Source organism: Lissotriton vulgaris, chromosome 1_1, assembly GCF_964263255.1.
Source record: "Lissotriton vulgaris chromosome 1_1, aLisVul1.2, whole genome shotgun sequence".
NCBI classification, from domain to species: Eukaryota; Metazoa; Chordata; class Amphibia; order Caudata; family Salamandridae; genus Lissotriton; species Lissotriton vulgaris.
In genome coordinates, this window is record NC_141685.1 from 1,477,253,470 (window position 1) to 1,477,270,015 (window position 16,546).

At 41.6% G+C, this 16,546-nt stretch overlaps 1 protein-coding gene across 4 annotated transcripts in view; it reads right to left on the minus strand.

Moving 5' to 3' along the window:
* MAGI2 (membrane associated guanylate kinase, WW and PDZ domain containing 2) overlaps nucleotides 1-16,546 on the minus strand; it is a 2,816,921-nt gene that overhangs the window by 498,252 nt on the left and 2,302,123 nt on the right. For all 4 annotated transcript variants that reach the window (XM_086967329.1, XM_086967327.1, XM_086967326.1 and 1 more), the window contains one exon: nucleotides 339-977. In XM_086967329.1, coding sequence (XP_086823455.1) covers nucleotides 339-977 — 639 coding nt within the window. The remainder of the gene's footprint in view (nucleotides 1-338; nucleotides 978-16,546) is intronic.

Sequence of the window (16,546 nt, forward strand, 5' to 3'; positions counted from 1 at the left end):
GGAAAAGCATGTTTTGAATTCATATATATATTTATGATTATATGTGTGTGTGTGTACAGTATACCTTTACTGGACTTAACATCTACCTACCAAGCCAAAATAGTGTTAGTTGATAGTGGATGTAATACAAGGCTATAATGGCATTGTATATTCAAATGTACATATCAGTGAATCATTGACACCAGAAAAATATATACGTATTATTGTAGCATGGACGTTCTCATCAGTCAGACCAGATAGATCCTGTATTAACATAAATGACACACTGCATGTGCATTTTGTAGGCGTGGCAGGCGTTTTGTTCATTTATTTTAAGCAGACACACTTTCATAACTTACCTCCTCTATGAATAGTTAAGGATGCTTCATTTCCAACTGGACATTCTTTAAGTATATCCACTACTTCGGCATGGTTCCGGCTCTGAACATTCTGCTGGTTAATCTCCACAATGAGGTCACCTTCACACAGACCAGGACATCCCTGAATGTCTAGAATTTGCTTCACCCTTTGCCCTGTCGGACTGTCTGCTATTGTGAAGCCAAAGCCCTGGGCCCCTTTCACAATGGTTAAGGTCATGAGTTCAGCTTGGGTGGCTCCCGAGGAAGCCATAGACACATTATCATCATGGACTGGCGGTGGTGGGAATGTGCTGTCAAGCTGACTATCTGCTGGCATTGAGTGCAAAGAGTGCGGTGGCCGATCTGCTACGTCAGGAACAGACTGAGAGGTCCTCGAAAGGTATTCCAAATAGGTTTCATAGTTACTTCTTCCATTTACCACCACTGGTGGTCTCTCTATCACTGAAAATGGTGGAACCATACTGCTGGCAGAATCTTCAGGATCATATGGCAAAGGGTATCCACGACATAGCACCAGGTTGACACTTTGACCAATAGGAACAGACTGGAAGATTTTGACCACATCCGCATGAGTATGCCCAAGGACACAAACTTCATTAATATAGACAATGACATCACCTATAAGGAGAAGAAAATGATTGACAACATGAGATAACTTCAACTAATATTATTTCAGAGGAATGGATGAATGAGACTACGTCAAAAAAAAATCTCTTCACTTGTAACAGCATGCCACAATGAGTTCAAGATGTGTAGATATTTAGTTCATGGGTTCCCAGGTTAGAGAAACTTGCCAACAAATGAGAAGTGAATTATTAAAATGTTATTGAGAGTAAATTTCAGATTCGAAATCAAAAAATTCTGTGTTGACACTTAACAAATTCTACACAGTTGCATTTTGGAGCTCTCCGGACATATTTCAAATGCCATGCAAATATAAGACCCTACAATAGAACTCTCTGTTTGCGACTAAAGCACCATTTAGAACCTCCCCTTTACTAAGTAGCAATGGCACCTAAGTTGAGAGCGTGTTGGAAAATAGGGTGCCATGGGATGCACAGAAAGGAGGAAACCTATAGATCTTTCTAAGTGATCAATTTAGCGTAACCTCTGGCACATAGAGTGAGGCAGATCCTTTCAGTAAATGGTCTTGAATGAAGCACTGTCTAGTCTGTCATCATACATATCCTTCGACCATGTTATATTCTTCCTTCAATTGCTATAAACTCTGAGTCATCGAAGATCGTAATTTACTCTCCTTAAAAAAAGGCGTTGCTGTTTGAGCAGAGCTTCTTAAGATCGGAAAAAAGAGCAAAAATCACCAGAAGGAGGCAATGTTGTACATTATATGGTAATTATACATTTCCAAAATTATTTTGCATTGTGGTATTTATATTGGTTTAATTTTCTTAAATCACAAAATACTACAGGAGTGACTCATGAATAAAGTCATTGCCTTGTGGGTCTTTTGCACATAATAATAAATCAAATTAAATCAAATTAAATCAAATCAAATAAGGGTTGTGGTCCCACCAACAAGCAGCACTGCTCAAAGACCATCTTAGGGTGCAATTAAGCAAAAAAGCCGGATAAAGGTCCTGGTAACGAAGAGCCCATAACTGATGCGTTACTGTGGGAACTAGGTGCAGAAACATGCATTCCCATGGTTAACTCCCATTTCACAGAGCATCACTAGCAATCCTGCAGTAATCCTGCATCCCAAAATGATCAAACCTCGTGGCATCTTTAATGCGGGTTGCAGAATTGCTGATGTGGTTTCCTGGCGCATATAAAAATGACTTTCATCAAGGAGCTGCATAAAAACTGGCTTCAAGATATTACTGGGTTTGAAAGATTGCTGGAAATTGATTCCTCTCAAGTGCTTTTTGGTGAAAGGAGGGACGTTAATTATCAAGTACATCAGGGGCTGCCTTAAGCTTCTTGATTACAGGTGTGATTATTGCCCGCTATAGACTTAGAGAGATGAACCCAAGTTGCAGACACACGTTGAGTCAAGAGCTCTAGGATTAAATATTTTCTTGAGCTGCATATTGGAGCAGGTTGTCAAAGGAGAACCAGATATGATAGAAAAAAATGATTCTCCTGTACTGTCTTCACCCTTAGAGGGGGACAGCACCTAAGAGGATTGACAGTAATATCTGCCATTGGAAGGAGAGTGAGTGAGAGTTGCTCTAATCAAAATCAATTTCTCAGTAAAATATTTAGACAATAATACGTTAGGACTAGTGAGGGGCACTGAGTGATCCAGTGATAGCAAACAGTAAGATTGCAGCTCTGCTGATGCTTTGATGAAAAGGGCCTCTTGTGCTTGTTGAGTGGCTGATGCATAGCTTTTAGTAAGGCTAGTGTATTCCAGAGTCCATGGTAGTCTTGCATGGTAATTGCACATTCTAGAACTACTTATGCCCACTGGATAGGCAAATTTGGGTGCAGATACACTTTGAATTTATCAGTACAGGGGAACTGATTGCCCTAGAAACAATACATTTTTTAAATAGCCTTTATGGAAATGTATATTTAAAGGCTAATTAACTGGACATTGCCTATTGAGCACATAGGAGGTGCTGGTTTAGTTTATATGAGTGTGATATTTCATTGAGGGTAAGACAGCCCAACTTTCTTGTCATTTAGAGTCAAAACAGGCCGCAAGGGTGTGCGAAATTGTATATGCGTTTCCCTCAAAAATATGTGAAATTTCAGAAAATGAAGAAAGATTGTGTGCAAGCTACAAGAAATGCCCTTTAAGGTTTCGAGTGTAAACTGAATACGAGAATGTACTTCACTTTCAAAGCCAATCAAGATACTGGCAAGGGGGTTAATACACAAAAAGAATTATCTTGCGACACATTTATTGTTCAATCCAGTCTCTTGCAACACATTTTCAGCTCAACTGCTCTCTTGCGAGAGATTTTCTGCCTGAACCAGTGTCCTCCGCTCTAAAAACTGTGCACAACACGCACATGTAACACAAAAATGTGCATGAACCTAGGGCCTCATTTATGAGGCTGTGCGTCACTTTTGCGCTTACAGATACGTCAGAAATACTGACGTATCTGTAACTCCTTGCGACATGATGCGTCATACATTAAATATGACGCATCAGGAATGTCGCAAGGAGTGCGCAATGAAAAGTGACGCATTGCTGCTTTCACGCATCGATGCGTCATTTCTCATAAATGAGGCCCCTAGTCTGTTTGCTGAAGTCTTTGGCTTACTAGCTTTACTGCGGACTTTCTATTCACAGGCAGAGCAGGCGAGCAAGGGCTGTGCAATCCTCAACACTGCCTGCATGCTCTGTGCCTGCTGTAATGAAGGAGCTGTGCTTGTTGGAGCAGTCATGGGAAGGAGACACTAGCTCAAGAAGGAAAGGGTGAACAATGTCCTGACACGATTTTATGGAAGAAAAGGGCGAACATCAGCTATTTACTCACTCAATTATTCCAGTTCAAAGTATACATTGTGCGATCAGTTGCATGTTAATAAAATCATTACAGAAGAAAAAAAGTATTAATTATATAGCCATTGTATACAGAATATTGAATATTTCTATCTCGTGTGAAATATATGGAAGTCCAACTATTGTTAATTTTGAAGAAAGCTGCATAATGCTTCTCGTTAATTTGGAACATGAGTGAGAGCGACACTAATTTTACCGTTGCAGCAAAGTCACATTTTAACACATAATGCCCAGCGGCACTAAAGAAAAATAATGAAATCGTCAATATTATTAATGAGAAAACAAAGCTTTCAAGAAGCAGATAGTGGGTGTGAAGAGAAAGGTCTTTTCTTTAGTCAGAATAATACCAAGGGGCAGATTTATGTTAACTGGCGCATCCCGAGGGATGCGCCAGTTAACGTGCGCCACAGCTACGCCACCCATGGTGCGCCGCATTTATAATGCGGCGCACCATGGTGCAAAAACGGCACAGATGCGTGACGCATCTGTGCCGAAATGTGGCGCATTGCTGGAGTTGCGTCGCAAGCGCGACACAGCTCCAGCAAGGCTCGGGGGTACACCATGTGCACAATGCTGCGTCAAGACCTACTCCTGCTTCAAGCAGGCGCAGGGTTTTGACGCAGCATTGCCCTGAAAGTGACTGAATGAAATCTCATAGATTTCACTCAGCCACTTTCAGGAGGCGTTCCTGCGCAGGAACGCCCCCCCCCCCGCGCAGGAACGCCTCCTTATGGCGCAGTGCTTTACAACGTGACGCATCTCCTAGATGCGTCACGTTGTAAATAGGGCGCATTGTTTGCACCGCAGTTGCGTCAAATAAAGTGACGCAATTGCGGCGCAACAGCCTCATAAATCTGCCCCTAAGTGTGTTGGAGCAAGTGAGAAAAGAGGCCTGCACGCACGCGCTGCCTGCAAATAAACAATATATGCTGCTGTAGGAAGTCCCAGGGATCTGGCAGGTTGATGGGACACTTAAACATAACGGGTTAGCTTTAGCTTGGCTTTAAAACTCAACATAACACAATAAAATCACTGTAAATGTGGTCTCCTGTGACATACAAATTGGTTATGCTCTCAGCCAAGGTTCACTCCCCACCGATTTAACACAGCTTAACTCATTTACAACCTCTTGTTTAATTGGTGGTAGGTAATGCAGCAAACTGCTCTGTTTGCGTTATCGTGCCCATAAACATGGTATTGTAGCAAGTTTAACGTTAAGTGAGGAAGAACATGTGTAAAGTGCTCCCTTGACGTTTCTGCATTTATCGATGCAAATTTAGCAGTAGATAGTGCAACGTGCTAAAGAAACATTTATACTAATTGACCTTAAGTTGTGTAATAGTGTTACTTGTCTGGAAATCTACTTAGTGCCCACACTGATTCTAGTTATATCTGTGTGCGGGCCATAGAAGCGAATACATAAAAAAAATTAAAAACTTAGGTTGGAAAATTCCCAACATATCAGACTAGTGCAGAAATTCCATGCATCCGCAGAGTCAAAAGAGGGGGAAGATCCTTCTCCTACATTGAGGCCAAGACCTGGAATGAGCTCCTGATCGACATTAGACACGCCCCCTCCCTGAACACCTTCAGGAAGGCTCTAAAGTCCTGGGGCCTCATTTATGAAAAGCGACGCATCGCTGCGAGAAAACAGCGATGCGTCACTTTTCATTGCGCCCTCTTTGCGCCCCCAATGATGCGTCATATTTACAATATGACGCATCATTGCGCAAGGACTTACAAATACGTCAGTATTTCTGACGTATCTGTAAGAGCAAAAGTGACGCATTGCTGGAGTGTGTCACAAAAGTGACGCAACTCTAGCAATGCGTCCTTTCACATGGGGCAAGCCCCATGTGAAAGGGCCTGTGTCAGTCTTACGCCTGCTGTGAGACAGGCACAAGATTTTGACGCAATGGCGTACTAGAAGTGACGCAGTGAAATCTCATAGATTTCACTGCGTCACTTCTACGACCTTTCTTGCATCAATACGCCCCACTTGCATACATTATACCTGGCGCAGGTATAATGTGGCGCAGGGGTTTACAAAGTGACGCATCTACCTAGATGCTTCACTTTGTAAATATGGCGCAACAAGGCGCATATTTTACGCCACTGGTGCGTCGCAAAAAGTGACGCACGGACGGCGTAAAAGTGACGCAAGGGCTCTTCAGCTGGGAGGAAGTGTTGACCCCCCCTCCAGCGCCTTGAGACCCTCACGGGCGAGTAGCACGCTTACAAGTCTCCTGATTGGTTAATTGATTGATAATTGGCTTTACTTCCAGTAACGACTAGTGGAGCTGCACCTTGATGGAAGAATACTTTCAATGCTTTGCATTTGACTCGTGAGGAACATCTAGTAACGACTAGGTGAACTACAGCTCTTTGTAGAATTATTTTGATATTTGATACTATAATATTCACTGCCCACTGCTAATCTCGTCCCATAATGCTTTGCAGGGCCTTTGGTTGGGATTGTTTTTTGCCAATAATTGTGCTTGGGGTGGTCCTAAGAGGATGGGACCACCACTGAAGTTCAACAAAATGTGCTTTTGTTTATGCTCTTTGTGTTCAAGGCATCTGCTTGGTCCTCCTCCTAGGTTAGGGGAGAAAGGACTCACTAACCGTGAGCAAAGCCGTGGAGGCTGAAACGTGTCTGTTGAGCTTTCTTAAATAAAACTTTTCCAAATTACATCTTTCTCAGAGTGCCGCATCTTTTGGTGAGAAGTAGAATTCAGGGTCTGGGTCCGACCCCTACGCCGAGCACCCGCTGCCAGTGTGCGTCTGAAAATCACGGACCACTCTTGTGGAATAATATATATATATATATATATATATATATATATATATATATATATATATATATATATATATATATATATATATATATATATATATATATATATATACATATATATATATGGCTCACATACAGATGTCTAAACTTCATATACATACATGTACATGTATCATAATAAGTATTTCACCAGATTTTTGTGAGTATTACATTTAGTCATAAATTGATTTTAGTTTGTAATGTTGAAATATGCAAAACCAGTAGATTATTTGCATCACTGTGTTGACTGTTTTTTATCGTTATAAAAACGCGCTTTTGCTGAGTGACTATCTTGGATTTTAATTGAGCGCTCCTGCCTCCACAGGCAATGGCATACTTTATTCAAGGTGCACATCTGTACTGGTCCAGCCATAACACTGCACGGACTTAGAACTCTAGGGCAGTGGAAGATTCAGCTTAATGGGGAGTGTGGGGGCCATGCATAAAATTACAAATTTTTTGAACAATTAAAACCATCCCGTATAAGGACGAATCTATTAATTTAGTTGGAAATATGAATACACAGTCTCCCTGAATTAAGCCTTCAACCTCTGACCATCAGTTTCTTTGGTGTTGGGAAATTGTCAGAGATGGTATGATTTAAATTGGCAAACTCTTCTATCTAGAGAGATTTCCAACAGTTTAGAGAGTATTTAGGGGAAGACAACACTGAGTTATTCTAGGTGCTAACCCCAAACCAAAAATTAAAGACCAATATTAGTGGACGAAATGTAATTTACACCAGCGTAAATTCCTTCAATACAGGATTTCGAGTAATGCCTGTTACATGAAATTCTAAAAATTACACCATTATGCCAGATTGTGTAATTGCACTCTATTCATGGTAAACGTTTACAGCGAACATGCGGAAATATTGTGAATGGCCAGGAATGGAGTGGGTGTTGCTGCTGCCACTTTTATTTTTTGCACTATTTATTACTGCAATATGCGACCTCATTTAAAAAATTGACGGGAGGAAGTATTTTTCACTAAAATATGCTGTTGAATGATGGATTTGCATCTCATGTAATGACGTGTAATTTCATGTAAGTTTCCCAAAATTTTGCATAATCACGTAAGAAAAGCACACATTTTACCCACCCCTAATTAGCCAAGGTTATAGTATTATGATTAGGTGACATTTTTACATAGAAGAGAGAATGCACATAATGGACATTACTGCATACGCAAGTAGTGAATGCCTCATGTTGCACCTCTATTCACTGTATTGGGCCCCCTTATCTAGTTGCACACCAGTCTTATAGACATAGGAACTCTCTCCAATTATATTATCTCAAAAGTAAAACACCCTCAGTGATTTTATGCCAGTCATTGTACAGCACAGACATGTTAATATATACAGCAGCTTCCAAACAAGATGTGCTATTGTTCATATCCCGCCAAAGAAACACGTTTGAAAGGCATCCTGCAACCCTCCTTGAGGGTTTATGGGCGTTGTTGTTATACAATGACTGACACTATTGTATGAAGAACCATAAAGTTTTAGTTTCTTCCTAGATTTAAAGAAGTTGATTTCTACTGTGAACTTCCTCTTAGTTACTTTCTACTCTGCTTTCTATTCAGATCAACTCCCATACAAATTAGGGGTAATATTCCTGACTACACCAACACAGCTAATAATGACGGTATGATTACTTCAATAAGCTTCCTTTTATTGGTGATCATGCTTGATTAGACTTCTTTTAGAGACCTCTGCTATTCAGATTTTTTTTTAACATTTCACTTCCTAAGACAGTGTTGAGTCAAAGTCACTACTGTGACTGGACCCAAGCGTTATCTGGCCCCTGTCTTTGTGACAGACCTCATACCAACATTGATTCTAACCGGGTAGCTTGGATCCTACAACACAATACTGCATTGCCTAAATCATTTTCTTTGGAAAAATTTCCTCAATTCGCCTGATTTTACTCAAACTTACAGCAATATATGTTCAAGTGCAAATAAGCAAAATGTCACTGGAAAAAAACCTATTGTCCCGATCGGAAATATTGAAATATCTCGTAAGTGTGTGTATTATAAATGCAATGTAGGTCTAGAAAGACGAGCTCCAGGCCAGACGTTTAGACTATTTACATAAAATAAATTTACTTGTACTGGATCTCAATTGAAGTCTTTTACTTGATCTTTGGCTTTTCTAAAAATCTAGCATGGATCTGCCTGATCAATACAGGGCTCCATTGAAAGGTCGCATGACAGAATTCAGTTATTAAATGTCTATCTCATCTATGCATCTCTGGATTGTTTATCCGTGTGGAAAAAACTCACCCCAAGAATTTGACGGAGGGAATGGAGAGAGATGCTATATTCAAAGAACTAGGGCATAGATTCTCTTCAATCTTCTGCACTGCAGGTCTGTTGATGTTGCTGAGACCTTAAACTGGATGCAGTATTCCCCCACCCCATGCTTTAGGATGCACAACCGTTGAGGATAAAACAGAGGACACAGGGAGCATCTGGTTTGCTGGGCTAATGCAGGTTTCAGTTTCTCCTACCGGTGTAGTCTTACTTTGAAGTGATAAAAGTCAGAAAATAAGTTTTATTAATTTAATTGTTTACTTACCTGCAATCATCCATATTCCGGTGTTTACCACCCCCCACCTTGCCCCTCCCCCGCCCCGCCTGTCTGCCCCACGGAACTCCCTCCACGGGCCGCGGCTGCGTTTTAAGTTATGTGCATGCTAGAAAGACACTGCCAAGCCTCGTTTAGTTGCTCCAATTTTTCTCCTCTCACGCTGTATTGTTCTCTCAGGGCCTGACACGTTTCTGCTGGATGAGTGAAATATAACATCATTTGCAAAAACGGGCAGATGAGGATTCCCCAAAAGTGCAAGACTACAAAAAAGGATATTTATTATGCGAGAGAGAGACGACTGGAATGGATGCGTCTCTACTCATAACTATTAGACAGCACCACTGAAATCTCCAACGAAATAAAAGCGACTCATTAAAAACCAAAAGGGCCAGTCAGAGAGTCATAAAACCTTCTCATAGAAGCAACATAGACACATCCAAATATTTCAGCAGCAGTCATTATACTTCAGTGCGCTGCTATAAAATATGCATTTGTCCACCGAATGAATGTAAAACAAAAGGAAAATAGACAACAAAAAGGTAATACAGCTTCTACTGCAGGTTCCTCCATATCATGGTAAGGTAAGTGACACAGAGCATTATTCTTGAGATTTGGGCTTAGATGCAATGGTCAGCGAAGGGGCGGGAATGGACACGATCAGTAGGGGTTCTCCAAGTGGTGAGCGAGCAGGGATCTACATCGCAGACTTTTATCTGATCAGTGTATGAGAGGGAACGAGTGTGTGTTTGCTTGCCTAGTGCCACTGGGTGCTGGTGAGGTCTGGTCAGAAATGCAGAAACCAGTGGGGTATCTACGAGTTTCCCAAGGTGACTGAGGCAATGAGGTGTAAGGGCTGAGGTCCTCATATGTCATTGACTGCACCCAATGTGTCAAGGGGCCAGTGCTGGAGCCACTGATAACACGACTGGGAAATCGGATGGTGATCCCAAAAGAGTTGAAAAGGGTATGACATGGATTCCTTTCTGGTCATTAGGGAAGAGGAGATGGTTTTGCTGAGGATGAAATTCACTCTACATCCCTGGTGGAAATTGCTAAATGCATGAGGGAAAAGGGCTTGGTGGGTGTATGGTGCTGCTAGTGTGATACAGTCTTTAAGGTGGCTCCAAGTTTCTTTTACCACAATAAAATAAAGATGTGGAGAGTGGGCCAAGCTGCTTGATAGTGAAGGTAGCAAGTGAGTAGAATTTGAGATTTCATAGGTAGAAGGAGAGTATTTAGGAGAGGGTGGTTGCTTGATTCAGAAAGAGATTGATTGATGAAGGATTCAGGAGTTTGGGAGGGTCTGGTCGAAATAGGGAATGGGTTAAATGGGGAAAGAGATGAAGTAAGAGAAAGGTAAATTATGGGGAGGTGGAAATTTGTATGTTCCCCTATGCACAGTTATACATTGCAGTAAGAGACCAACTTGAAGGAGGAGGAAAATGTTAACTGGGGTGAGTGTGCTGGAAGAAGATGCTTTGAAAGAGGAGATATAAGGATGCAGAGCGTGCTGGGATGGAGAAAGCTGTGGATAGCATGATGGAGTGGGCCTAGAAGGGAACAATAAGGAGTAGAAGAAATGGAGAAGGATTCACAATGATGAATGTGTATGCGAGGGCCTCTCGGGTATGGGTGAGTATGGATGGGTGTTTGGTTCTGCAGACTTGTGTACTGTGTTGTGCTTCCCTTGCTTAGTTATAATATTAAAGGCAATGGTGTGCGGGAGACCAACTATTTTGAGTGGGAGCAAGACAGTTGTAGCTGCTCAAGCACCTTAGTTGCATAGGGGAATGTGCCTTGCTCTTTTGTAAATAGGTGCCTAGGGATTATCCCATCATTCTGAAGCTATGTGGTGGACGGTTGGCATTTCCATGCTCCCACAAATGCTTTCTTTGCATTCAGATGGTTTCTTAGCCAAAGTGATATTGTCCGCCTGCAAACTAGGTTTCCACTCAATGTACAAATATCAAAGTGACATTTGATATGGCACCTTTACATAAGACTGTCATTTATCACAAAATATAATAGAAAGCTCCAGGCCTGTTGGTATAGCAGGGTCAAACTCATGCCTGATCATCACCATATCACACAATACATATATGTACAAAGTGATTAGTCTACAATCAGCTACAGCCTCACTTGCCCTAGAACTAGACAATGACAAATTCAGAGTTAAAAACCTCTGATGCACTTGCAAAGCGGCTCCAGCATCTTGAACAGATGAGCTCAATAACAAATATGATTTCCCACTATAATAAAAGTATGTATGAATATGGCCTAACACAAAATACTGAAATGAATTAAAACAACTCGTTCATGTTTACCAACTCCTACACAAGTGCCATCTTTTTTTTAGCAAATGGCCAATTACCATACTGATGATCCTCAACACTGAACCTGCCATCAAAATTACAAAACATAAAGTTATCAAGGATTATAAGTGTAATATGGTATACAAGTTAAAACTCTACTTCAAAGTGAAAACGGCTACACAAAGTAAGCTACATGAGTCTTGGCAGCTCCAGGTGAACTTATGAGAACCACTAAGGGCCAGATGTAGGTAAAATAGATTTACCAATTTTTAATTACCGAATTTTACCGATTCGGTAAATAAAAATCGGTAAATCTAAGGGGTGGATATGTAGGTATTCCAGATGTGCTGGAATACCGATTCGGAAGAATTCGGTATTTACCGATTCGGTAAATACCGAATCAGTAATGCCCATTCATTCCTATGGGCTTTGAAGCCCATAGGAATGAATGGGCATTACCGATTCGGTATTTACCGAATCGGTAAATACCGATTTTCACAAGGGTGCAGGGGGTGTCACTTTGACACCTTCTAGCACCCCCAAAACAGGCTCGGGTGCCATGTGGCAGGCATACATGCCCTAAGGGCAGGTCTGCCTGTCACAAGGCATAGGTGTGCATGCACACATGTGCATGCACACCGGAATCAGTATTTTACCATCAAATTGGATTTGATGGTAAAATACCGATTCCGTAAGGTCTCTGGGACTCTGAAGAGTCCCACCTACATATGGGTGCCTCAGAATCAGTAAAATTACCGAATTTTTATTTTACCGAATCGGTAATTTTACCGATTCGGTAAAATAATACCCCCTACATACCTGTCACCCATTTACCGATCGTTAACGGCCAAAATCGGCCGTTACCGCTTGGTAAATGGCCTCAAACGGCCACCTACATCTGGCCCTAAATGTATTAGTTACGGCCAGCAAGCGAGAGAAGCGGCCATGAAATAAAAACTGTAATTCTGACGTTACTCTGTCCTGAATAAGAATGCAGAACATGGAAGGATACACTACAATTACAGAAAGACTGTTCAACAAAAACACTCACCAACACAGAGAGCCAAAACTGTGACCTTAACTTTGCACCCCATGAAAGTATGTGCTGACAACCGGTTCTAAAACTTTCTAGGGTGCTACTGAAGGATTACATATTACCTAGTCAAACTATGTCAGAGATATCTGAAGTATGGTGGCCAAAATATTTTTATTTGGGTAAATCCAAGAGTAAAAATCTTCACTGATAAGGAGAAGAACAGCAACATCAGCACCATGGACAGCAGATAGTACCTTTTAGCACATGGGAGCTACCAATGCAGCCCTTTTGCTGGGACAGCGCAACAATAAAAATGTATTTTTGGCCCAATAATCCTTGCACAATTCCTATCTAAACACTTCCAGGGATTAGCTAAACTTCATGTTCCAGCAACTGAAAAATAAATGGCAATTTTCTTTTCTGCAAATGTAGACTCGGAAATCGCAGAGCACAGATAGTGTTTGAAGAAATCTCTGTTCATGGTTCAGGAGTTTTGTGCAATAATATATCCTCAAGACCTGGCTTAAACAAAAATAGCCCATCATGGATAAACTAAATGTCGTCTTCCATAAGCCAGAAGTTTGAAACTGCTGAATGAGTTTCTGTGTGAAAATACATCAGAAACACGCTTGGGGAAACCTGATTTGGTGCGCATCAACATGTAGCTAAGGCTGCAGACATACAGTTTAAAGAGTGAGGGTTTCAATAGAGGGAAGAAACAGAAAAGGGGATAGGACAGATGAAGGTGATTATGCTCAAGCACTTCTGTATGGCAACCAGGCAGGAAGACACTTCGGAATACAAAAGTACATACAGTGACTAAAGAACAAATATCTGGCTCAAAGAGTTCCTACTAGAAAAAAGCACACATCAATTAAATGTAAAAAGGGGAATATAAAAGAAGACATAATCATTATTAAAACATGTTTAGTTTTTTTACAAAAATGAAAATAACAAAAAGGACTCGAAAACATATATCTGCTGAGTGATAGCACATGTGGATTATGCAAAGTCTCTTGAAATCAGTTAAGGTAAACCGAATTTATAACATTTTAAGTTAAATGCAATTACAAAATCTATAACCAGTAAAAGGGGTTGTATGGAGGAACAAATAATGATTATTACAATTTGAAATTGTTAAAAAGAATACAAATACAAAAATAGATTATGAAAGAACTGGCCCATAAAATCTCTTCAATTCATTAGAATTTATAATAGTTCCTTAGAATTTCATTGCATTTTAACGCTGCAGGCCCTGATCACAATGCATGTAATCCTATGTTCATTGTTTTGCCTATTTCGAAGTCAAACACAGGGCAAGCTGGCCAGGTAAATAGTGCACGTGGCACATGCGTTTACTGGAATAGGAACTAATTTGGGGTATTGGTGAATTAATCCACATTCCATTGTACCCAAAGTGGAATTTAGAACAAAGAATGCATCGAGCCCTTCTTATACTTATACTGTCCCTGTTTGCTCTGGGGCACACAGATAACTAGGTGTGCCAGGTGCAAACAGGGACAGCGTGCTCTATTACAGATAAGGTGCTGCCCCTAGGCCTGCGGCAAACATGCTGCTGTCCTTGCATCAGCGCATTAGTAAAATGGTGGTGTTTGAAGCAGTACCACAGTAAAGGCCAACTTTAGGGTAGTGCGACCAGTGTGGCGGTACTGGGAGTTGACTTGGAGGGGGGGGGGGCTAACCTCAAGTGGGGTCACTATGTTTAGCAATAGTTTACGATTTTAAAACAGCTGATGCAGAGTTTGAGTCAGCAATAATAACTCCTGTGATTAATGTTCCTGCTAGAGAGAGAAAGATCCAAGTTCTGTCTAGTGGCTTTTTTGACTCGCCATAAAGTAGTGTAGAGGGTTAATATGCCTGCTGCAAATAACAGATCTGTATTTAAAGTGAATAGCTGACTGGATTAGTAAAGTCAGCCTTTACCAGCTCTTTAACGCAAATTAATGCATGCGGGAGAGGGGCTATGGAGAGATGAGAGACCCCTTTGTTGGGTAGTAGTGAGGGAGTCTGAGGAGGAGGTCATGGGGGGGTGGGGGGGGGGAGCGCTAAAAAAGGTTGTTGCCCTGGGTGCCACCAGTTCTAAAGCCGATCTGGGGAAGGTGCACCCAGACTGCTTTTTAAAAGGGGGTTAGAGATGTGTGGAGAAGTGTGGCTCAATGATTAGAGCAGCAGACCCTGATGCAGAGGTCTAGACTGTCTTGGGCTCAAAATTCCACAGATCTGATAATTCTCGCCTCGGTGCCTATTCCAATCATGGAGTCCCACTCTGCAACTCTGGGCAATAGCTTGCTTAATCTCCACAACGGCCCCCACAACGCTAAGGATGCCTGGCCTCCACCTTGGGGGTGCCCAGGAGTGGACGCCTCACAGGGATAGCCAGGATGGGTTCCACAGCGGTATTCGTACAAGCGCCTTGAGACCCTTGCGGGTGAGTAGTGCGCTATACAAGTATCAATTTACAATTTACATTTAGAGATCCCTAACAGGCAGGGGCAGTGAGTGACGTTTGGAGATATTGGCTATAGTTCCTTTATTAATACAGGTGCTATTTTCAAACTACTTGTTTTTTGCACTGATTCTGTTTGCCATACCGGTATTTTTCTGCTGTGCTACACAGCACTAAAGTATACAGTCCTGATATACCAATATTTCCTTTCCCTTCTGTACTATTTGCTTACATGCTAATAAAAAACACAAAATGAGCAAGCACAATTCATTAAAGTAATGTGCATGTGCACATATGACACTGTGCACACACAGGCGTGCAGGGCTAAGAGAGTATGCATTTGCACTGGAAGCATATAGGACAATGTCAATGGGCCAGGCGTGTGAGAATGCTAAGCAAATTTTACCGGCTCGACTCACAAAAGTGTTTACCATCCTCCCTTGTGCGACTGAGGTCAGGCCCAGCACAGAAGAATGTCCAAGATAAATTGGGCCGGGATGGCACAGAAGGCACATCGGATTCTCACCATGACAACGCTGCATGGCTATGTTGCTACCCATTTCTTTAATTTGCTATTACCACACAATTCTTTTAACACCACCATATGTTTAACCTGTTCCTGCTTCAACAAAAATATTTCTGAAGCTGGCTTTGCACCATATAAAATGTCAATTGATGCTTAGGTCTGCCACTGTCAGCAGATAAATGTGTGTTGTCAATTAAAAGAAATGCACTTTCAACAAAACTTGCATAGAGAGACTGGAAATTGTCAGCCAGTCTATTACCCTTTGCAAGCTGGAGCTGCTTACACTAGGATGTCAGGTCCTACAAAGAGCAAGGAAAAGGGGGCCATCTTGCTCCCTGGTTTTGTTGTCAACAGTCATCATAGGGGTTTGTTGAACCCATCATTCCTTACGCCCCGGTGCCATTTGAACTTCTGCACTAATGAAAGCTGCAGTCCTGGACAACTTCAGACATCATTTCAGTATCCAGTAGAGATTATGGAAAGAGGGATGTATGACGTTACAACGCATGCTTTTACCACGCATGCCGTTACAACGCAGTTTTTACAACGCATACCAATACAACGCATATCGCTTTGGGGTGCTGGATAGGGAATAGTTTAATTTACTATTCCAACTCCAGTCCCCGTGGATAGTAGGGAAGGTGTTGGATAGTAAATTAAATCTATTCCCTATCCTAGAGCGCCCCCCAGCGCAATGCGTTGTAATGGTTTGCGTTGTAATGGTTGCGTCGTAATGGTAGTGCGTTGTAAAAGTTTTGTGGTAAAGGCTGTTCACCTGGAAAGAGTGACCCAAAGGAAAGCTAGACAACACTCTGCCCTGTGGGTTAAATCATGGAAGTAAATACCACCTATAGCTTTAAATGGTACGACTGAAGCATGTTATTTTTACAAAATTAAAGAAAGCCAAACTGACATTCACGTTTTACTTTAGAGGCGCTT